This window comes from Fukomys damarensis, unplaced genomic scaffold (assembly GCF_012274545.1).
Source record: "Fukomys damarensis isolate Sample0158 unplaced genomic scaffold, DMR_v1.0_HiC HiC_scaffold_19, whole genome shotgun sequence".
NCBI classification, from domain to species: Eukaryota; Metazoa; Chordata; class Mammalia; order Rodentia; family Bathyergidae; genus Fukomys; species Fukomys damarensis.
In genome coordinates this window covers 68,757,142-68,780,804 of record NW_022900931.1, presented here as the reverse complement: position 1 = coordinate 68,780,804, position 23,663 = coordinate 68,757,142, and the positions used below count along the sequence as shown (strand labels likewise).

At 49.5% G+C, this 23,663-nt stretch overlaps 2 protein-coding genes and 1 long non-coding RNA gene across 4 annotated transcripts in view; 2 read left to right on the top strand and 1 right to left on the bottom strand.

The window, feature by feature from the left end:
- Positions 1-442, top strand: part of A1bg (alpha-1-B glycoprotein) — a 3,616-nt gene extending 3,174 nt beyond the window's left edge. The window contains exons 5-6 of the mRNA XM_033766057.1: positions 80-179; positions 259-442. Coding sequence (XP_033621948.1) covers positions 80-179; positions 259-442 — 284 coding nt within the window. The remainder of the gene's footprint in view (positions 1-79; positions 180-258) is intronic.
- A 3,174-nt stretch (positions 443-3,616) lies between these two features.
- Positions 3,617-18,542, top strand: LOC109117819. Of its 2 annotated transcripts, XR_002025108.2 has the most exons (4): positions 3,617-6,474; positions 13,891-14,104; positions 17,509-17,588; positions 17,682-18,542. It is a non-coding gene; the product is annotated as an uncharacterized LOC109117819 (long non-coding RNA). The 2 variants fall into 2 exon arrangements; XR_002025107.2 differs by lacking the exon at positions 3,617-6,474 and having other exon boundaries at positions 13,858-14,104.
- Positions 18,543-22,573: 4,031 nt separating this feature from the next.
- Znf8 (zinc finger protein 8) overlaps positions 22,574-23,663 on the bottom strand; it is a 14,559-nt gene continuing 13,469 nt past the window's right edge. The window contains exon 5 of the mRNA XM_010616615.3: positions 22,574-23,167. The gene's annotated coding sequence lies outside the window, so the exon portion shown is untranslated. The remainder of the gene's footprint in view (positions 23,168-23,663) is intronic.

The following is a 23,663-nucleotide window of genomic DNA, read 5'->3' as shown; positions in this document are numbered from 1 at the left end:
GGACCCCCAGCCGCTTCCCTCGTCACCTCCGTGCAGGAAGCTGATCCGGCTGTGACCCAGGGTGTGTGACCCTCGGCAGGCGTGGGCGTTCTGGCTCCCCCTTCCTTCCAGGAGTCAATAAACGCCGACGAGGACTGTTCACACCGTGTCTTCCGTGGGGCAGAGGCCCGGTCCCGCGAGTGCAGGGGCCCGCGGCAGAGCAGAGGGCTGGCTGGCTCCTGGGCCCCTTATGCCGACCCTTCCCCGGCTCCCCTCCAGCTTCTGTGCAGTTCGCAGCTCCCGCCCCGCCGGGATGTCGGGGTCCTGCCTGCCGGGCCAGGTCCCCTCACTGCGCTGGAATTCCCAGGGCTCTGGCCTCAGCCTCCTGAGTGCTGGGAGTCCAAACGTGCGCCACCTCGCCTCGCTAATATTCCTGTGTTTGTTCAGTGTCTTCCAAGTCTGAGCGACGCCCCCTCGTCCAGGCTTGGTTCTAGGACAGCCCTCCTCAGTGCTGTCAGTTTTAAAAATATTTTCCGAGCACTAGATTTGGCTGTGTTAATTTTTCCCCCATTGCTTGTTTTCTGTTCTGTAGGTCTCTATTGGTATCAATCATTATTCCTTTTCTTCTGTTTACTTCTGATTTAATTTTCCAGGGCCTGTAGTTTCATTTGTCATAGTGTTTTGCTTGGGATGTGGATCGGTAGTAGAGCGCATGCTTAGCAGATGCAGGGCCCTGGCCTCCATCCCAGCACCTCAAAAATGAACATCTTCGGAGCTTTTTGGAGAACATTTTAAATTATAAATTCAGCTTCTTTGATAGAATTCGTACAGGCTCATTTAGGTTTTCCACTTTTCCTTTGGTTCGTTAATTTTAGTAGTTTCTGGCTTTCAGGGAGACTGCATTTCATCTAGGTTGTTGCTTTTAATTGTATAGGGACGTTCATTGTTTCCATCTTAATTTCTGTGGGGTCCGTAGTGTCACGGCCTGTTTCATCCTTGGTACAGGCTGAGTACCCTTTGTCCAAATGCTTGGGACCAGACATGGTCATGAATTTCAGATTTTGGAACATGTGCATAACGAGGTATCATGGGGATGGGAAATCCATTTATGCCTCCCTTGAGCCTCATACACCTAGCCCAAAGGTGGTTTTATGCTTTGGGCTTTGGTACTTTTAGGGCCCCTGAATGTTGATTGCAACTCATTATAGGAATCTGAAGTGAAATCTTCCACTTGTAGCATCATACTGGTGCTCAGAAAGTCAAAGATTTTGAAGTATTTCAGATTTCAGTGTTTGGGATGCTCAACGTGTAATCTGTTCCTTCTCACTTTTAAAATTTTTGAGATAGGATGTTGCTGTGTAGTCCATGCTGGCCTTGAACTCGGGGCAATCAGCCTCACAAGTGTTGAAATTACAGGCATACAGCGCCATGCCCAGCTTTCCTTCTCACTTTTAAAGTATCAGTCTGGACAGAGGTTTATCAATATTTATCTTTTCAAAGAACCAATTTTGGGGGTCAGTCTTATTTTATTACCTTTGTCATTCCTGCCTTCTGATCATGTGTGTGTGTGTGTGTGTGGAGGGTGTGGGTGGTAATGGAGTTCTGGGCAATCTGCCAAGGAGCTGTTTCTCCAGCCCCTTTTTGAGTCTCATTCGGTTGCCCAGGTAGGACTTGAACCTGTAATCCTCCTGCCTCAGATGCCTTCCAAAGTGCTGAGGTCACAGGCATGTACCACTGTGCCTGACTGATCATTTTAGGTTTAATTTCTAGTGGAAGTGAAAGCTCAAATTTTTTTATTTCACAATTTTTCTTTTCCCATGCAATCATTTTGATGCTACAAATATCTTAAGCACTTATTAGGTGTGTCTTTAATTCCCAAGTACTTGAGCATTTTCCTACCTTTCTGTTACTGTTTTCTAGTTTGAGTCTACCATAGTCTTAGAAAATACTCTGAAATATATAAATTATTTTACATTTGTTAATGTTTGTTTTATGACACAGGTTATGGTCTATTTTGTTGGCTGTCCCATGTGCACTTGAGAAAAATGTGTATTCTCCTGTTGTTGGGTGGAGTAAACTATGAATGTCAGTTACATCTAGTTGGCTGAGATACTGTTTGGGTCTCCTGTATCCTTATTGTTTTTCTTCTCCTTGTTCTATTGATCCTTGAGAAGTGAAGTCTCAAACTAAATAGCAATTTTTTCCTGTTATCTCTTCATCTCTATCAATTTTTATTTATTTTTGGTGTGTATAACTGGGCATTGAATCTGGGGCTTTCACACTGAGCCACATTTGGAGACATGGTCTCACTGAGTTGTTCAGGCTGGGCTCAGAGTTGCAACCCTCCTGCCTCAGCCTCCCAAGTGGTGGGCTGGCAGGTATGCCATCATGCCCGCTTTATAATGTCCCTCTTTATCACTGGTTGTTTCCTTTGTTCTGTCCTGAAACCTATTGGTACGATGTTAACATAGCCACCTCAGCATTCTTTTGCTGGCTTTTCTCTTGTACTGTATATCTTTCTCTCTCTCTCTCTCTCTCTCTCTCTCTCTCTCTCTCTCTCTTTTTTTTTTTTTGTACCAGGGATTGAACTCAGGCCCTTGGGCTTATGAGGTAGGCTCCAGAACCACTGAGCTAAATCCCCAGCCCTCTTTTTTTTTTTTTTTAAGTCAGGCTCTCACTATGTAGTTCAGGTTGACTTTGAACTATATAGCTCAGGCTGGCCTCAAGCTCAGGGCGATCCTCCTGCCTCAGCCTCCCAAGTACTGGGATTATAGGTGTGTGCCACCTTATCCACCCTGAAGAGTATTTTAACTGATGTAGAATTCTAGGCTGGCAATATTTTTTTCTTCCAGCACTTTAAAATGCTTTTTCTTTGCTTTCCGGCATCCATGGTTTCTAATAAGAAATCCATGATCTTTTATTTTGTCTACTTAATGTATGCACTGCTTCTCTTGGGCTGTTTTCAAGGTTTAAAATTTGGTTTTTAGTTCTCAGTAGGTTAATACGTGTCTGGGCATGGAGTTGAGATTTTGTTGTTTTTAGGTTCATTGAGCTTTCTGAACATGTAAGTTTGACATCTGTTGTTAAATTTAGGCTTCCAGGCATTCTTTTCTTTCCTTGCTTTTCTGTGGTTCTGGGCCCTGTGCTGCCCAGGTGAGTGCTACACTACTGCACTACACTCCGGTCTTGTTATTTCTTTGTTTTTTTCTGCTATCATCATCATAAAGAGTAAGGTAGTATGTCTCAGCATGCAGAAGGTTTCATCAGTTTCTCATTGAGATTCTGTTCCACGAGGCTCTTATGAGATGTCTGCTTTCAAATGATCATCTTCCTAATGGACTGCTTTTGTAAAAATATAGTGACTGCCAGGCAGCCGGGGCAAGGATCACTTGAGTCCAGGAGTTTGAGACTAGTTTAAGCAATATAGCACACTTCTCTCTTAATAAAAGAAAAAAGCAGCTGGGTGTGGTGGTGCATGCCTGTAATCTCAGCACTCTGGGAAGCTAAGGCAGGAGGATCAGAAGTTCATACCCAACCAGGTGACTTAGCAAGACCTTTCCTCAAAATAAAAGAGACCATACAAGCTCAAATGGGACATGGTTTCTCTTATATGAAAATCTCTCTATGTATAAAGTATAAAATAAAAAACAGACAACAGGAAAGAGAAAAAAGCCCTCCCTGATGTATTAGTCAGATTCATTTGTCAGTCCCATGTGTATCTGTGAAAGTTCACAACTTAAGTGTTCCTTAAGTAAACCAGCATGGAGGTCACATCACATCCTGCACACTGCAGACAAAGAGAATAAGATGAGCTCTGGGGATCCTACAGTACCCTTGGGAAGCCAGACTGCACTCTGCAAGAAGTAAAATGCCACAGCTGCAGGTGTGAGAGACATTCAGGACACCTGGGAGCAAAGGCCAGCTGAAGTCTGCTCAGCAAGGTGGAGAGGGTCACTTGGAGTAAAGAGGACAGCTATGAAGGCACATGGTAGGAAAAGTTAGCTTCTTCAGGAACCAGAGCAGTAGGCTGCTGTGTGCAAGGTGGCCCAGTCACGAGCCAGCTGAAAGGCAGTGGGGGTGTGGTCCGCCCCCAGGGCGGCACTCAGATGCACACACAGACACGATCATGCACACCTTAGGACAGCTGAAGAGGCTGCACAGGACTCGTGGCAGAGTATCATGGCATCCTCTGCCCCATCAGGGAGCTCTGCAGTAGATGGTGACACACTGGAGAGCTTTCTGCTCAGACCTGGGCGATGGAAAGAGACCCTAGAGGTAGATGCTCACCGCTATAATGTCATGCAGGCAGGAGGCAACAAGAGCTCTTAGAGGTGTGGTAGGGGAGCGGGGCATAAGCCTCTCAGCGACAGGTGTGGAAGGTGAGTGGGAGGTGAACAGCTGTTAGGCCCATGTCATCGGCACCACAGACGCAGCATGAAGGCACAGCGTGGCTGGGTAGGTGTCTCTGGACCAAGCAGTAGAGGAGCCGGGGGAGAAGAGGAAGCTGGAGTCTCCCTGCTGCAGTGTTCTGGCCTGGGACACCTGGTAGACAACTGTCGTCCCTGGGACTGGCTCGAAAACCAGTCTGAACCCAGGCTAGGGCGAGGCTGCGTGGCGGGGGTGGGGGGTGGCATGCGGCAGGACCCTGTTAAGGCCGCCCTGGCAGGCCGGGGTCAGTGTTCTCACAGCTCAGTGCTGCCTGCCTCCAGGCACCTTGCCAGTGACTATCCAGGTCTTGGCCCTTGGAACTCAGGGCCTCAGGGCCACGGTGTCACTGCAGGATGGTGATGCGGACACGCAGGTGCGTGGTGAGGGCCGAGCTGCAGCTGAAGGCCTCCCTGCGGTTGTTGCCCTTTAGGGCTTCTCCCTGGTGTCGGTCCGCTGATGCTCCACGAGGAGGAGCTCTGTGTGAAGGCCTTGGGACACAACAGCACCGATAGGGATTCTTTCCAGAGTGGGTCCTCAGGTCCCTGAAGGGCCACCCACAGGCACCACACTGATAGGGTTGGTCCCCCATGCGGGTGCGCTGGCGCTGCGTGAGGTGCAACGTCAAGCTGAAGGCCTTGCCGCACTGTGTGCGTGCCTAGGGCTTCTCTGCAGTGTGGATCCTGCGCGAGGTGGCTCGTGGATGAAGCATGCCGTGGCTGAAGACCTTTCCGCACTCACCACAGGCACACGGTGTCTTCCGGGAGTGGCTCTTCTTGGGCTCCACAACGTTCTCTGACACTGGCTACACCTGGAGGCCTTTTTCCCTAAGGAGGCATAGGGAGGCCCTGTCCCATAATGACCCAAGGGACCAAATCTGTCCTCTGAGGGAGGCTGCTCTTGGGAAGCAAGGATTAGCCATGTCCTGAACTGTTTCCTGAGGCAGCAGACCAGGACAGGCTGTCTGTGGAGGCATCCTGCTGAGGCCCCGATGTTCCCTGAAATCCACCTGCTGGATGACAGACTGTCTGGATCTCCTGCCTCAGACTCACATGTGGTGGCAAACTCGGGTGCTGGGGAAGCCCTTCCCGTGAGGGGACCGTGTCTTCGGTCACATTTGACAGCCCTGGCTCTTTCCCATGGCTCTGCTCAAAGCCCATCTCAGCAAGGTCTATGCCTGGCTTCTACTCTGAAACAATTGGAGCCATAGCTCACCGCTCCTGCCACACCAGACCAGACCTCCCCATCTGCCTAGTGCAGTGCCCACCCTCTCTGTAAGGAGAGACGTGGGCCACCCCTGAGATAGCCTCATTTCCAAAGGACGTTTCTGACTGGGTGTCTTGGACAACAGACCGGTGTGGGCCTTCCTCCCACACTACCAAGCTGCATCACAGGTTCTGAAGTTTCCCTTGTTGCTTTAAGGCTCCTGTGCTTGGCCTAAGTGTCAGCAGGACAAACCCTCAGGTGAGAGGAGCAAGAGGGAGGTCTGGACTCTGCTGGCATCTGCTCCCCAGGCCAGGGACCCAGCTCTGGGAGGTCGGCACTGTCTTTTACACTTGACACCTGCTTCTGGGACCAGTGAATACTGGCAGAAAGGGAATCACTCCAGGTGCCAGTGCTACAGAAGCCCAGGTAGATACCTGCTGATGGGAAGGGTGGGTGAGCTACCCAGGTGGCCTCTTTGGAGGCCCCAGACCACGCTGTGTGAAGCACAGTGAAGGTGGAGGATGGCTAAGGGAAAGCTGGACACTGGGTCTGGGTGCACAGAACAGCTGAGGACATGTGATCTGGCCACATAAGGTGGCATAGGAGAGGAAGGAATAGTTGGCCCAGAAGCCAAGGTCAACCACCAGGCTCCGTGCTGGCTCACTGTGGATCCTGGAGCAATCCTGCTTTTGTCTGTGCCTTGCTGTCCCATCTGTAAGCTGGAGACATGATATATTTACCTTCTTGGGTTTTTATCAGGCTACTGTTGCATGCAAGACTCAAAGAGCAGTGTGCAACTCCCACCATCTCCTCTCTGTTTCAAAAGGAACCACTCACCAGGAGAAACTGAGGCCCCACTCAGAGGTAACTGCTGCCATGAGACCACATGGTTAGCCCAGCATGGCTGAGGCCCTTGTATGAGATTAGTCCACTGATGGCCTTGCTCCTCCCTAGCCCCTCAGACACCCATGGGCCCTCTCTTTCTTTCTGATCTACATCTGCTCTTCCCAGAATGCACTGGTCAAAATCACCATGTCAAGCCTTGCCCCTGCCCCCCAGTTCCTCTGCCAGGACTGCCGCTTTTTCTCATCCTCCTAGCACCACTTTGCCTTTCTTTGAAGCCTATGCCAACCTCATAGGTAGAAGGGACCACTTGCTCCCTGTCCTTCCTGGCCCCCAGACACCTGCTTGGACACAGCTGACAGAGCCCAGGAGGGACCCAACCAATCTCTCCCCGAAAGGCGTTTCTCAAAGATAAGGTACCAGGCACATGTCAGGAGCTGAATGGCTCTCGCCTCTGGTACAATTCCAAGGTTGGGAGTTTTTCTTGTTTTTTTGTACTGGGGATTGAACTCCGGTCCTTGTGCTTGCGAGGCAGGTGCCCGAACCACTGAGCTAAATCCCTGGTCCTGGGAGGTTTTGATTACAAAAGGTCTTTACCTACAAGTAAACTGAGGCACAAGTCACATGGCATGGAGGAGGCCCAGCAGTGTTTGGATCTATAAACCTTGCTGGCACATCTACATCTGAACTTCAGGAGCCCATCCAGCACACACCTCCCTGGAGCCTGGAGTGCCCACCCTGCCATCTGCTCCTGTCCTCAGGGAAGGGCCTTACTTCCTGCTCAGAATGGTCTCTTGGCTGGGTCTTCTCTGCATCTGTCTCAGCCCTGGCCTGGGACATCTGTGTGGGCCCCCTGAATAGCAGTGCCCACCTCAGCCCAGGGCAGGTCTGATCCACCCAGATCCTGGAGGTAGCCCAGGTTGAACAGAGAGAGGATGCACAGGGACATCCGGTGTCTCTGTCTCCCCTATGCTAGTAGCCTTGGCTTCTTTTGGGGAACTGCCTCATGCTCAGTTAGTCTCTGGGAGTTGACTGGCTGAGGGTGAGACCAGGGCACTAGCAGTACTTCTAAGTAGCAACCTGAGAGGAAATGAGCAAGCAGCTGCAACTTTGGGCAATAAGGAATAGAAATAAATCAAGCTGCTAATTAAATGAGCAAGCCAGTGTAGTCCTTGAGAAAAGGTGGGATGGGTCTGGGGATTTAGCTCAGTGGTTCTGCTGCCTGCCTTGCAAGCGCAAGGTCCTGAGTTCAATCCCAGGTACCAAAAAAAGAAAGAAAAGAAAAGGTGGGATGTGCGATGGCAACAGATCTGACAGAGAACTGAGCCTAAACTTCCTTCCACTTTCGTAATAATGCTCATCTGTAATAAAATCTCTACCCAGAGGAAGACAGAACACATTTTAGGCCATGTGCAAACTCATGCTTTTATAGTAACTAAACTCTCCTCTGGCCAGGGATGGCACATGCCTGTAATCTCAGCACTCTGGGAGGCTGAGGCATGAGGATCCCAAGTTCACACAGATGTCCCAGAGAACTGGAATGTCTTATCGAGCTACCTAAGTTGAGGACACGATTGTAAAACTCCTCTAAAAGACAAATCGTAACCCAGCCTGGGGTCGGTCGTATGGCACAGCCCTTGGTGCAGGCCGACCCTTTGCTAGCAGAGTAAACGTTTTTGTTTTACCCACTTTTTCATCTCTGTGTGCCACTTACCAGTCCCTTCTGCAGCAGGTCCACCTTTGATGTACTGAAACTTTATCAGTTTGAGGTCCCCCAAGCTCATCCAGTGGCTTCTCCAGCTGAGGATGGTGTGGGGTGACAGTGTGGGAAGGGCCTGGGAATAGGGGACAGGTTAGGGCGTCACCTATTGTGTGGGAAGAGACTGCCTGTGTGAGACGTTAGGAAAGGTGGAAGGTGTTCGTGCATCTGTGTGGGGTGTGGGTTCTTGTGTGAGTGATGAGAGTGCCTGTGTGGGGGTCTGGGGTGTTTTTAGGGGGTTTTCAACCCCACAGTGAGGGGTCGTGAGCATTTTCACGGGCTGATGGTTTTGAATATGGACTGAGAAGGCCAGTGTGAGGGTTGAAGGGACTCGTGTGGGTCAGCCCTACCTGTGTGAGGGAAGATTGTGTGCCTGTCTCAGGGACGATTGTGATTGTGGTGAAGGTGCCTGTGTGTGGGCTAAGGATGACCGGGCAGGGGAGCTAGGGTGTAGGAAAGGGCGTGGGTGTCTGTGTGTGGGCGGAGGGTGCCCATGCCAGCAGTGATGGTGCCTGACGCTCGCCCTACCCATGCATTACCTTGGGACTCAGGAGTAGGTAAGAGTCTGTGTATGTGTGCGAGTGTATGTGCGAGTACGTTTGCAAACCTCAGGCTGCCAGAATGCATCCTGCCAGGCCCTCATGGGCTCTCTCTTACCACTGGCCCTGGGTGCCCGAGGCACCTCCACCTGAGGCTCATCCTCTGCCTCCTGCAGCAGCCTTCTAGGCAGCTCATGCCCACCCAGATCCCCAAATATTAAAAAGCATACCCTTGAAGACCCTCTGGCGTGCTGGGAAGAATGATGCCAGAAAAGCTTGTTTCTTCCCCATCCAAAGCCTGTGCCCTGCTGCCCTCTCCTGGCTGCTGGGGAGACCATCACCCAAACTGAGCTTCCTTCTGGTCCCTCGCTCAGGGCTGACCCTGTCGCTCCTCCTGTGAAGCTGTGCCTGGTGGAACAACACACACTGGACGCTGTGCGAAGTTCTCCAAGTCGGCGCCTGAGTCGCTGCAGGAGTCCTCATCACTGCCTGTGCCTCCCAGATTGAAGCAGCACAGAGGCAGGAGGCCTGTTCACTTGGCAGCACTGAACTTCGAGCCCGTGAAGCTGAATTTACCTGGTTCTCATGTGTGACCAACCCTGGAGAGGGTCCCGGCTCAGACTCCAGGCGCTGTTGCCAAATCCCTGCATCAGGCTGTCCATTGTGGGCGGGGCGTAGAGCCTCCTCTCAGCCGCTATTTGGACTCCCAGGGGACGGTGCTGTAGCGCGCTCCTCTTGGATGCTGTCATCTTTGCAAAACTGCGTTGCTTCTAGTTGTGAGCTGCTTCTCTCCCTCTAGCAGGGTGGTGGCACCTGTGGACCTGCACTGGGGGGCAAGGCTTGCTGGGGCTGCAGCTGTGTTGGGCCATTGTGCTCCGATGGGGTAACTCAGCAGGTGACCAAGCCCTGCAGATTCCAACAAAAGACCACCCCCAGCCAGCTCCCAGGAAATAGTCCTGAGCTCTCCAGTATCCTGCCTGTTCAGTGTCTTGTTTGCCTCAGGCCAGGCCCTTGGCTATGCCAGGTCTTTTGTCAAGGATGACTTAGCCTGGGGACCTTGGGCCCCGGGTTTCAGTCTGACTTCTGAGGGGGCTGACACCGAGTGGCTAAGGTCAGCCACGCAAGCACCCCATGCCCATGTGGTTATTGGGCTCGTTGGCTGGCCAGACTCTTCACACTGTCACGCACTGTTGCGACAGTCTCTCCTGGACAACCAGGGGCAGTCTCGGGGCCCAGCAGAGTCATCTGCTTGCACTCAGGGTCTTCTCCCGTCTGCGGTGGCCCTGCTGTGTGCTGAGTGAGGAGGATGGAGAACTGGCTGAGCTGGGCGTGGCTGTGGGTGAGGACACAGCTGATGGCTGGTGAACAGCATGGGGGGTGGGAGGGAAGCAAACAGAACTGACGCCGAGGACCACCCAGGGAGTGGGCCACACAGGGAGGGTGCGCGCTTGGCCAGTGCTGGCTGCCTGTGGAGGGCTGAGATGAGCTGAGGTAATGGACAGTGAGGGGTGAGCGTGTGGACTCTGGGACCCGACTCAAGGCCGAGTCTCACCGACTGCCAGGGAAGCCCTGAGTGATGCCGGCAGGAGCACGCGAACAAGCACAGCTCCAAGGAGACATTTAATTGGCATCTACATCAAGCAACAGTTCCAGCTCCTACTTGTGCCTTTGTCTGGAGCAGCTAGATGGAACCCATCACCTCACTGTCCCCGATAGGGCTTATCGGGGTTAAAGTCAAGCATTATTTAGGAATGACAGAAGAGGGAATACATGTGCCATAATAAACTATAGGCACATTCAAAGAGACTGGGGCAGAGGGAATTTGTGTGTGTGTGTGGGGGGGATCGAACTCAGGCCCTTGTGCTTACAAAGCAGGTGGCAGAACCACTGAGCCAAATCCCCAGCCCTGCAAGGGAAGTTTTAAAGGCAAAATGAAGAGGATTACAGAGGACGTTTTGAAATAATAATCTTTGGTCACACTGATTAGTAATAAAGATGACATCAGATAGAAACTGAACATATAATTGGTGGGCAGAGTTCCTTGAAGTACTGGGGCTTGAAATATATCCCCAGCCAAGTTCTTGCTAAATTTCCCTGGCTGGCCTGGGATTGCAGTCCTCCTGATATAAGGGGAAGAGATGTAACTCCCAAACCTGCTAGACACCTGAAACATGAGTTCGTGTTCTCTAAAATGGAAGAGTGAATTCTAGGAACAATGGAGGTTAAGAGTAGGAGAAATTTATGGAGAGAAAGAGCTTCTGTCTAAGAGAGAAGGGGGACTGGAAAGTGGGCTTCCTGACCACCCAACTTCTCAAAGATTTTTTTTTTTTTTTTTGGTACTGGGGGTCGAACTCAGGCCCTTGTGTTTGTGAGGCAGGTGGCAAAACCACTGAGCTAAATCCCCAGCCCCTCAAAGATGTTTTATATAGCCAAGCCATGAGGTGGGGCAAAACCATGACCAACCAATAAGATTACAAGTACAGTGATATTGATTAAGTGGGGATCAAATGGGAGAGCAAGTCCTGTAGCGAGCATACAAGGATTTTCAATAAGGATGGAGGGTCAGGGATATTTCCTGGAAAGTGTGGGTTAAGACCTTGCCCCCTCCAGGTTATTGTTACCTATTTAGGGTATCAATCATTGCTATTCATCCCCAGGAGAAGCACAAGGGTATAGTAGTTTCTCTCCTTTTACAATCCTGGCCACAGTGAATGTGTCTTGATTGTCCTCCATGTTGGCTCCTTGCTGTGTTGGCTTCTTGAGGGCAGCCCTGTCTAACTGCCTACCAAATATCTAATTAACTTACCTATCTGCAATAGTCCTGCCTCAGCCTCCTAATGCTGGAATTACAGACATGTACCCCCACACCAAGCCAGAAGTGGTTTATGTATAAGCTTGTGGTGGCTTTTGTGTGAGCTGTGGTTCTGGTGGAGTCTTTTGTGAGAGCTACTATCAGGCAACCATGCACAAGAACCCTTTTTTCATAAGTTGCTGTGGCTTTCTTGACCTCATCATCCTTTCTCCCAAAGGAGGAATTCAAAATTCTGTACCAAGAGCAGCAGTAAAAAAAACTTGCATTATATATGCTCTTGAGCCCGTTGTTTTCTCTGTTGGGCTAAACACTGGTGTGGTGGTAAATTGGCCTAAGGCTGCTACTGGTTACCCCTGCCTCTGCCCCCTTTTAAAAAGGGATTCTTAGAACTTCACTAGCAGCCTCAATTTTGCAAGTGCCTTGGTATGTGTCCCTAGCAAATGTCCCATCTTAGTGATGCCACAACCTTTCCTTCTGCCAGGCTATGCAACCGGCCAGTGAGGGTGCCAGCTTCCCCAGGGAGTCACAGTGTTCATGAATTCTGCTGGAATTCCCGCCGCCACCTGTCATCCTGTGGCTCCTTTAGTGTTCAACCCAATGACAAGAACCATGCTTGTTCTTCTTCCCTTGGGTGTTCATCCAGTCTTCCTCCGAAGACCTTATCATCAGGGTGCCCAAGAGGCCACTGTCCTCTCTCAGATCCTGACTGGATCACCAGCTACTGAGGCCAGTGGAGTTTTCCCAGGACTTATTAAAACAAAGAACATTGTACTTCTCAGTTCTCCTTGGGAAAAAGAAATAATTCTTCTGTGAAGATGAAAACAAAAGAGAAGACACTGGAAAACTTATCCTTTTTTTAAATTGGCTGGCAACTTAGACTACCAAGAGGAGGTGTGATGAGAGCTACTGAGATCCCCAGATCTCTCCTTGGAGGCATCAGCAGGGGCATGGAAGCAGTAGGGAAATCTGACTGAGGCCTTCCCTTCCCTTAAAGGCCCTCACAGTTCTTTGCCCCTGAGCAAAGGCCTGAAACAAGAACATTTTATGGAAGTGAGATGAAGGCATGGACCATAAGTCTCTGCCGAGTTGAGCATCTCTGGGGAGCAAACTCCCCCAGTACTGCCTGCCCAGGACTAGATCTCTAGCCACCACTAAGAAGGCAGTGCTCATGTGGATGGACGGGGTGGCTTGTGTCCCCATTAAGGTGCCCATGTGGACAGTGGTGGGGTGACCCATAGCCCCTAGAATTGGTCTGGGAGTGGGATATGCCTGACCTGGGCATTGGTGTGGGTGTACAGATGGCCGCTGTGGATCTGGGTTACTCAGGGAGAATGCAGCTTGTAGCAGGAAACCCTAGACCTGCCGGTTCACTGAGTGGTCACACCCCAACTCTCAGCCTTGGTTCTGTGGAGGCTACATGGTAACAGGATAGCAGGGCACCTCCCCAGGCAAAGACTGTCAAGAAGAACAACAAGCCCCTCATAGTGTTTCTAAGGCTGGAGGAAAGGCACCTCCACGGGGTCTCCCCTCCCAGCTCCCAGGCAGGGCAAGGGGTCACTGGATTTGGGGCTCTGCAGAAAGTGGTTTCTTGATTGAGTCTGAAACCTCAGATTTTGCCCCTGGATGGAGCTGCTCCAACAGGATGACCAGGCTGAGTCTCTGTGGGTGGACACCGGCCTGTGCTGCCCTTAAGTTCCTGCTGAGTCCTCTAGTGTGAGTAGAGTGGGCTGAGGGACAGCAAGTCCAGGCGGTGCTGGCCAGGTATGGTGAGCAGCTCTGAGTGACAGTAGCAGCTCAGGTTTCCTATGGGCCTTTTGTGCCTCTTGCAGCGCCCAAGAGGAAGGGACTGGAAATCCAGCACAGAGTAAGTAATTCAAAGATTGTGTTGCCAGTCACTGGCAGGCAAGGATTTGGACCTCTGTGACTTCAGAAAACATTTTTTAGAGAGGTCTGGGTCTCTAGCTCAGTTCAATGAGTGCAGAGAGCCATGGAAATCCAATTTAGAGTGGAAATCCCTGTAAGATGTCCTGAGAGGGCAGCGACATTCTGGAATGGTGCCAGCAGCCCATTACCTCCTGAGCACTGGAGACATCGTTGTTGAGCTGCATCTGTAATTTCATCTCTCTTGTGCTGGAGATTGAACTCCGCACACTCTAAAATGAGTTCAACCACCAGCTATGCTTTAATTCCTGTACTTTTTTTTTTTTGTACCAGGGATGGAACTCAGGACCCTATCCTTGTGTGGCAGGTGTGGTGCCACTGAGCTAAATCTCCAGCCGTACTTAAAAAAAAAAAAAATTTTTTTTTTTTTTTTAAATTAACTGCAGCTGCTATGTGGGCCGGCTCGAAAACATTTGAGCACCACGGACAGCTTCACCCCCCCACCCCGCCTTCCAGGGATGATTACTGCAGACGTCTCCGCAGCCTCCCAGTTCTGCCGGTTCCTGAGCTTCCTCAAAGTGAACTGCGTCCCCTGTAAGTCTGATGCCTCAGCTCCACAGTCAGCCCGCAGGGTGCTTCTGTAGGGACTGTCGGACACGGGTGAGTAAACCCAGTTATCCTGAATTCAGTTCCTGACTGGAGGAGAGAAGGGCCGATGTGACTGTGGGCCCTCTGCCTCTTCCCACGGGGACCAGGCTTCTGGGAAGAGTCCTGGGGCCCAACCTCCCAACCCCAGCTCTGTTCCCATCTTGTTCCTGAGCTGGGTCAGCAAGTGTGGTGGATGCAGGTCCAGTCAGTCAGTCAGGTCTAGGCCCAAGCCCACCTTCCCCGCTCTGCTGTGATCCTGGTGGGCCCATCTCCCTTGGAGTTTCAGTTTGTGTCTGTAAAATGGGTCTTTTATGGAGGGCTGTTTGCTCATTCACTAACGAACGCTTCCTGGGCTGGGCAGCACATCAGGAAACCCGCAACCTCTGACGAGTGAGAATCTGTATCTTCCATTGTGCTAAGCACCTAACATGGGTGCAGGCAGCGCCTATCTGGGCTTCAGTGGCTGGTAGGATCACTGAGGTGACAGCTGAGCTTTCAACTGAGTGGCCAGTAGGAGACATGAGGGTAGAGAGGGAGCTGCAGGTGAGTCCAAGAAATGCAGAAGCCGTGTCTCAAAGGCTGAAGTCTGGAAAGGAATTCTGATGGTTTCAAATTAGGATGGTTCTGGGCTGGGGATGTAGCTTAGTGGTGCAGTGCCTGCATGGCAAACGTGAGTCCTGAGTTTGATTCCTTGTACCAAAAAAAAAAAAAAAGGATATTTCTTTCAAATTAGGAATTTGGATGGTTTCAAACTCCCATGATGCCTGTTGGGTGGCCTATGAGCTAAAAGTGCTTTTAACATTCTTTTTTTTTTCAGACAGGGTTTTGCGATGGCGTTCAGGCTGCCTTACACTCTCTATGTAGGGCAGGCTGGCCTTGAATTTGTGCTGATCCTTCTGCCTCAGCCTCTTAAGTGCTGAGATTACAGGTGTGTGCCACCATGCCTGGCTGAATTTTACTCTTTTGGTACCGGGGATCGAACTCAGGTCCTTGCACTTGCAAGGCAGGTGGTGGAACCACTGAGCTAAATCCCCGGCCTGTGAATTTTACGTTTTTAAGAGCTTGGAAAGGAAAAAAAAAAAGTTACACAAAACTAAATTTCATAAGCCATCAAAACAATTTTGCATTTTATAAAAACTATGTGGATGTGTTTTCTGTAAGATTTTGTTGTTGTTTTTTTTTTTGTACAAGGAATCGAACTCAGGACTCAAGTTTTACTTTTGTTTGTTTTTTGGTACTGGGGATCAAACTCAGGACCTCACACTTGCCAGTCAGGCACTGTGCCACTGAGCTAAATCCCCAGTCCTCAGGACTCAAGTTTGCCATGCAGGCACTGCACCACTAAGCTACATCCCCAGCCCAGAACCATCCTAATTTGAAACCATCCGAATTCCTTGGGCCCTTGTACTTGAAAGACAGGCGGCAAAACCACTGAGCTAAATCCCCAGTCCTTCTGTAAGATAAATGACATATCCTTTGTTTTGTCTCTTGCCCTGCAAAGCTGAAAACTTGTCATCTAGTGGTTTATTTAGAGACAGGGTTTCATTGTGTTACTTAGACTGGCCTCAAACTCCTGGGCTCAAGCACTCCTCCTGCCTTAGTCTCCGGAGTAGCTGGGACAGCAGGTGCCCAGCTCTGGTGACCTATAGGGAGAGTTTGCCAACCGTGCCAACAGCTGAGCAGTAATGTGTCTAGAGATGAGCGGCCTCCACATGCAGGTTTCCAGATGCCCCATCTCACCTCCTGCTGTGTGGAGAGTGATGGAGGAGGCACAGAAGGCAAAACAGTGTGGAGGTGGTGGCCTGGGCCAGGACAAGGACTGCAAGGCCGTGGAGAAAGGCGGCAGGAGCAGGGTGTGTTTGCATCGAGCCTCCTGCTTGCCTCCGGCCCGTGACCCCCACCCCACCATTTGCCTCACCTGGCCCCTTGGAGTCCATACCCTGATTCTGCTCTGTCCTACAGCTGCAGAGTGAGGGCTATAGTCCCAGCCCTGAGCAGAGGGCCCAGGGTGCTGTCTCTGGAGCACTGCCTCCACCTCTACTCCCACCCAGTAGTGCGGCTTTGGGTCCTGCCTTTGACTTTGGGAAGGGCTGAGATTTTGGAGGTGGAACGTATCTGGTGAGCACAGGCAGCAGGAAGCAGGTATGGTCACAGCTGTACACGCACGCCTTCCTGGGACAGACACCCAGGCCATGCTGCTCACAGCCTCAGCTCCCCCACAAAAAGCCATGTCCACAGCAGCACTGTTTATAGTTTCAGAGGAGCTGGAAACAACCCAAATGTCTACTAAACTGATGCAGGACTCAACACACTAAGGCACATCCAGCCAGAAAAGAACAAAGAACTGACATTGCTATTGCATGGATGGACTCTGAAAACACGCCCAGTAAAAAACAAAGACAGAAGCCACACATTGTGCAACTGCATTTATATGATATGCCCAGAGAAAATCTGGGGACGGAAAGGAAGCTGGTAGTGGTCAGGGACTGGGGCAAGTGGGACTGGGGAGTAGACCTGGGTAGAGGGTACACTCACACCTGAGGTGACCTGTGGCACACAGATGGTGTTAGACATGCAGGTCACCCTCCACACCGGTGTGCTTATATGGGGTGGCACACACCTGGGGCCTCCCATGTGCATGGCAGAGTCAGATGCAGGGCACCCCCCATGCACCCTGAGACTCCCAAGCAGAACCCCTTCCCGCCACACCTGTGTACTCTGCTGCTTGCACTGCACACACATGGGTATGGGAGGATCACTTGAGCCTAGTTTGAGACCAGCCTGGGAAATGTATTATTTTCCACTGACCCTGAATGTTTCTCCACTACATCAAACATTTTTGACAACTATTTTTAAAATTATCTATTGTATGCATTGTTATTTTGATGCTGGATACTGAACCCGGGGCCTTGCATTTATGTGCTTTACCACGAGCTACTCTGCCAGCCTCCAGTGTGAATTTATCACTTTTACCTCCCACTTAGCTGGAAATTGACCAATTATAAACACATGCAGTAAATGTCTTTTTTTTTCTGCATGTCCTTGATGACTGCCTAAAAATAGTGGGTAGATCCTGTACCCACTGGTGGTGATGCAACCCACCTTAGCTAGTTGAGGGGTGTCCTTGACACAATTGTGACGCTTGAAAAGTTCATCCATATGAAGGCCTGTGTGATCTGACGTGATTCCCGATGTCACAAGGGTAAACTTAAAAGTCATCTCAGCCACTTCAGTTTATATTAGTACTATCCAACAGAATTTCCTGTGACCATGGAAAGGAAACTGGTGAAAAGCTGAAAGGCGGCTAGTGAGCGACACGCTGAATTCTGTGTTTAAATTCATAGCTAAACAGCTATGCATGACCAGTGGCTGTCAAGCTAGAGTGTTCTGGAAGATGTCCTTGTTTCTCCTCACAGGTAACGCACAGGAGACTGCCTTTCAGAACAGATGCACATTTTCTTCCAGTTGCCCTTGGCAGGAACAACCTGAATCTGAGGTACAGAGATACCACTGGTATTCGGGGCTCTCATAATATGGGAGAGAGAGAAAATTTAACAAGCTAATGTAGACATTTATGTGTGCCTTCCAGCCACTGTTCACCTTTGTTATCAAGAAGTTGAAGCTATTTTCAACTCAGATGGCATTGTTAGCGGAACACGCACATGTACATTCAGAGCAGGTGACTCCAACACCCAGAGTCCCTGGTGATGAGGACATGCTGGCGGGGGAAGGCAGCTAGCAAACAACACAACAAATTATAAAACTTACTTTAACTGGAAAGAGTTGAAGTTCTTGTTAAATTTATTTTTTGAGCTGGTAATGCTTTTACATGTTTCAAAATTGCAAAAATATAAAAAGATATAGAGTGAAAATATTCCTCCTCTCCATCCTTCCTTTCTTTCCCAAGGGCGACCAGTGTACCTGTTTGCTTTTTACTTTCAGAGACTGTATTTATGTATACATTTCCTCTTTACACAAATGGAAACAGTTTTACACCCTGCTCTTCACTGAAGGTATCTTGGGGGTCTTTCCCATATTAGTATAGAAGGACAGTCTTCATTTTTAAGGCTGTGCTATCTATTCACCATAAAGTACTTAGCTAGTTCTCCATGGTGAATACAGTGGTTGTTTCCAAATGTTTTACTTTTAAGATCAACAGTATAATGAAAACTATATACAAACAGTTTGCACATGTACAAATGTCTGTAAGATTCATTCCCAGCAGATTTCCTGAAACAAAACCTTTCTGTATTTGTAATTTAAATAGTGACTGCTAAGTCTTAATATCAATTCACTCCCACTGGAAATACACAGGAAATGTTTCCACTCCTTTGAGAAAGCTTGAAGCTGTGTGAAGGGTAGATGCATTGTTAAAATCTTTCTGAAAGGTAATTTTAAAAGTTACATGAGGACTGGGGATTTAGCTCAGTGGTTCTGCCACCTGCCTTGCAAGTGCAAGGTCCCAAATTTGATCCCCGGTACCAAAAAAAAGAAAAAAAAAGTAAAAAAAAAGTGAAATAGGAAGAAAAGGGATAAAGGTGTAGGGGAAATGGGAAGGGTAGGGGAAAGGTAATGAGGGAAAGGAAAAAAATATGAGAAAATGAAAAAATGGAATTAAAGTACTTGTAAATAAGGAAGGGAGGAGGGGGTGACGGAGGGCAGGGATAAGGGGGAAAATGAGAACCAAGACCTGTCATGTAAAGGTACAAAATCCCAATGATGAATGTAACTGTACTGTATACCTAAAATGTACCAATAAACTCCATGAGAAAAAAAATAGCTTCATGAAATTCATTGTCATGGAAAATGCTCAAACTATAGTAAAAAACATGGGTTACAAGAAAATGAAAAAGGATCCTGAATTTTTAAACACAAGGTAACTATATACACACATATACATAATTTAATGTACACACTGTATATTTGTATATACATTTAAAAATTTGCAAGGAAAAATTAGCAAAATTTAAGTAGTAATTACTATCTCTGTATGGCTGAAGCATCAGGAATTTTCATATTTTTTTGAATTTGTATGCATTTTCCAAGTTTTGACTATTAAGATCTTGTGTTACTTTATAAACAAGTAAAACCATGATTTCTCCTAGTATACAGTAATTTCCCCTGAGGTGTTTCTATTCCAAAATACCTACAAGATCAATAGAAAACCATGCCTGAACATGAGCCGAACAGAGAAACACCATGCAGATCTCCAGTGCTTGTTCCTTCTCCTTCTGCCTGTCCCCATCTGACCCAGTACGGCCCCTGGAACTTCAGCCCTCCTGGCATCCACTCCGAGAAGTGTCCAAACAGGAGCCCTGCGACACCTGCTGATTTGGGGGTCAAGGTGGAGAGAACAGGGCAGCACGGGCCTGGCTTCAGAGCGGTCCAGAGCCATGCCGCCACTATTGCTCCCTCCAAAGTCGGAACAGTGAAGGGGAACGGTCCGAAGTGGGGTTGGCACCAGGCCGTCCTGGCTGGCCTACCTGCTGATCACCTCCCCTCGGGGCAGTGGTACTGGGGACGGAGGAACAGACTCCAGATGTCCACGGGGTAGAAGCAATGGGGCCCTTGATGGGCGTAGAGGGGTCAAAGGTGGTTTATTGTCTGGGCAGGGAGTAACAGCCCCCATGGAAGGGGTGGGGAGGGGGATTTGTCTGGGTGGGAAAATGGCAGTTTTCAGGGACCTTATGGCTCATCTGAGGGCAGCTGTCCCACATGGGACCAGAAGCTTAGAACTTAGAAGCACCAGACTCAGCGTTGCGGTAAGCAACCCAGCTGGGAAACGGATGGCACCTGGGACTCCAGGGGGAAGAGGGTTGCTGGGAGGACCAAAGCCCGTGAAGAGATGGAGGGCATGGGGTGCTACAGGAGTGTGGCATGCTTCACGGTCCAGAGGAAGAGGGGAAGCCGAAGTGGTAGCAAACAGCCACGGCAAGGATGGATCCTACGAAGATGGGAAAGAGGTGAGGGGTGAGAGTGACATGGGAGCCTGCGGGGGCGTCTTCCAAGAGCTGGAGGAGAAAGCCACAGAAGCTGCTAGCTGCCTACCCACTTCCCCGGACTTTGTCTCTTACCTGTGCCTGCCACAAGGTGAGAAATGCTAGCTGCCGCCTTTACAATCCTCCTCATCATTAAGGTGGCTCTGTGACCCAGTCTTGGCCAACTGGTCATACATGAGTATGTACTACTGGCTCCTGGGAGAGCCTTTCGTTTGAAATATCATCATGATGTTTCCTGGCTGCTTCCTGTCTGTATTCATGAGGTAAGGCCTAAGAGAACCGCAGAAAACTGGTTCTGACATGGCAAAAGCACTGAGAAGTCAGCTTGGAACAAAGCCTAGTGAGTTTCAGTCACTGTCATCAAATTCTGACCCCATTATTTCCTGTCTGTGTAACTTTGGGCAGGTTCCTTTTGTCTTCTGCTTAATTTTCCTCATCTGTGGAATGACGGTATCTCACATAACCACCGTGGGCAAAGTGCGCCAGAAGGTGCCTCCTTTCTTGTAAAGGGAAAGTTATCTCCTAAGATGAAGCAGCAAAGGGCGCAAGTCAAGGAATGACGCAGTCACTGTAAAAAGGTGATCTGGGATGGGAAATGGGACGAGCAAGCTCAGGGTTTGGTAAGGTCCTACGGGGCCTCTACTGAGACGAAGCAAAAGGTTACAGCATCCTGGAAGCCCAGGAGCAGCGGCACTCCAGCATCCACAGAACAGAGGACGGCGCAGCGAGCCACAGTGGCAGTGCACGGCAAGCTCAACCATCCAACCCTGGGACAAGAGCTGGCCCAGCGTATTCCAGGGTGACCATTCTTCCAACTCTGCCCGTTCAATCCAAAGCACCTCCTGCAGTTAAGGTTTAGGGACTGATTTTTGCACGCTGAGTTGTGCCATGCTCGATCTTATAGCTTCATGAAATTCATTGTCATGGAAAATGCTCAAACTATAGTAAAAAACATGGGTTACAAGAAAATGAAAAAGGATCCTGAATTTTTAAACACAAGGTAACTATATACACACATATACATAATTTAATGTACACACTGTATATTTGTATATACATTTAAAAATTTGCAAGGAAAAATTAGCAAAATTTAAGTAGTAATTACTATCTCTGTATGGCTGAAGCATCAGGAATTTTCATATTTTTTTGAATTTGTATGCATTTTCCAAGTTTTGACTATTAAGATCTTGTGTTACTTTATAAACAAGTAAAACCATGATTTCTCCTAGTATACAGTAATTTCCCCTGAGGTGTTTCTATTCCAAAATACCTACAAGATCAATAGAAAACCATGCCTGAACATGAGCCGAACAGAGAAACACCATGCAGATCTCCAGTGCTTGTTCCTTCTCCTTCTGCCTGTCCCCATCTGACCCAGTACGGCCCCTGGAACTTCAGCCCTCCTGGCATCCACTCCGAGAAGTGTCCAAACAGGAGCCCTGCGACACCTGCTGATTTGGGGGTCAAGGTGGAGAGAACAGGGCAGCACGGGCCTGGCTTCAGAGCGGTCCAGAGCCATGCCGCCACTATTGCTCCCTCCAAAGTCGGAACAGTGAAGGGGAACGGTCTGAAGTGGGGTTGGCACCAGGCCGTCCTGGCTGGCCTACCTGCTGATCACCTCCCCTCGGGGCAGTGGTACTGGGGACGGAGGAACAGACTCCAGATGTCCACGGGGTAGAAGCAATGGGGCCCTTGATGGGCGTAGAGGGGTCAAAGGTGGTTTATTGTCTGGGCAGGGAGTAACAGCCCCCATGGAAGGGGTGGGGAGGGGGATTTGTCTGGGTGGGAAAATGGCAGTTTTCAGGGACCTTATGGCTCATCTGAGGGCAGCTGTCCCACATGGGACCAGAAGCTTAGAACTTAGAAGCACCAGACTCAGCGTTGCGGTAAGCAACCCAGCTGGGAAACGGATGGCACCTGGGACTCCAGGGGGAAGAGGGTTGCTGGGAGGACCAAAGCCCGTGAAGAGATGGAGGGCATGGGGTGCTACAGGAGTGTGGCATGCTTCACGGTCCAGAGGAAGAGGGGAAGCCGAAGTGGTAGCAAACAGCCACGGCAAGGATGGATCCTACGAAGATGGGAAAGAGGTGAGGGGTGAGAGTGACATGGGAGCCTGCGGGGGCGTCTTCCAAGAGCTGGAGGAGAAAGCCACAGAAGCTGCTAGCTGCCTACCCACTTCCCCGGACTTTGTCTCTTACCTGTGCCTGCCACAAGGTGAGAAATGCTAGCTGCCGCCTTTACAATCCTCCTCATCATTAAGGTGGCTCTGTGACCCAGTCTTGGCCAACTGGTCATACATGAGTATGTACTACTGGCTCCTGGGAGAGCCTTTCGTTTGAAATATCATCATGATGTTTCCTGGCTGCTTCCTGTCTGTATTCATGAGGTAAGGCCTAAGAGAACCGCAGAAAACTGGTTCTGACATGGCAAAAGCACTGAGAAGTCAGCTTGGAACAAAGCCTAGTGAGTTTCAGTCACTGTCATCAAATTCTGACCCCATTATTTCCTGTCTGTGTAACTTTGGGCAGGTTCCTTTTGTCTTCTGCTTAATTTTCCTCATCTGTGGAATGACGGTATCTCACATAACCACCGTGGGCAAAGTGCGCCAGAAGGTGCCTCCTTTCTTGTAAAGGGAAAGTTATCTCCTAAGATGAAGCAGCAAAGGGCGCAAGTCAAGGAATGACGCAGTCACTGTAAAAAGGTGATCTGGGATGGGAAATGGGACGAGCAAGCTCAGGGTTTGGTAAGGTCCTACGGGGCCTCTACTGAGACGAAGCAAAAGGTTACAGCATCCTGGAAGCCCAGGAGCAGCGGCACTCCAGCATCCACAGAACAGAGGACGGCGCAGCGAGCCACAGTGGCAGTGCACGGCAAGCTCAACCATCCAACCCTGGGACAAGAGCTGGCCCAGCGTATTCCAGGGTGACCATTCTTCCAACTCTGCCCGTTCAATCCAAAGCACCTCCTGCAGTTAAGGTTTAGGGACTGATTTTTGCACGCTGAGTTGTGCCATGCTCGATCTTCCTTCCTTCCGAGTTCTGATGCTGAAGGCGTGTTTAACATCACTAGAACGCAACTGCAGTGGGAACACCAAACAGAAGAGCAACCTGGTTAAAGCATGGCACCAAAGGAACTGCTCTGCCCAAGTCAGGGTGACCTACTGTCACAAGCCCACAATTTACTTCACTTTGGGTTTAAAAGTAGGTTTAAGAGAGGTAAGTCTTTTGCAGATGGGAAGGGGATCCAGAGATAGAGGAAGAGGGGAGAAGAGTAAAAAGAATTAAGATGGATTAAGTACATGTACCTACTCCCTAAAATGAAAGTAAACATCAGGTACTGTGAGCATGTACTAAGAAAAAAAAAGTTTAAGTAGGTTTAAGTCCTCAATTTGTTGTTGTTGTTATTGTTTGTTTGGTTTTTTTGGTACCGGGGATCAAACTCAGGACCTCACACTTGTGAGGCAGGTGCGGCGCCACTGAGCTAAATGCCTGGCCCAAGTCCTTGGTTTTTATATCCCTTGTGCTATGAGACACCAAGGACCATACTTTTTTTTTTTTTTTTTTTTTTTTTTT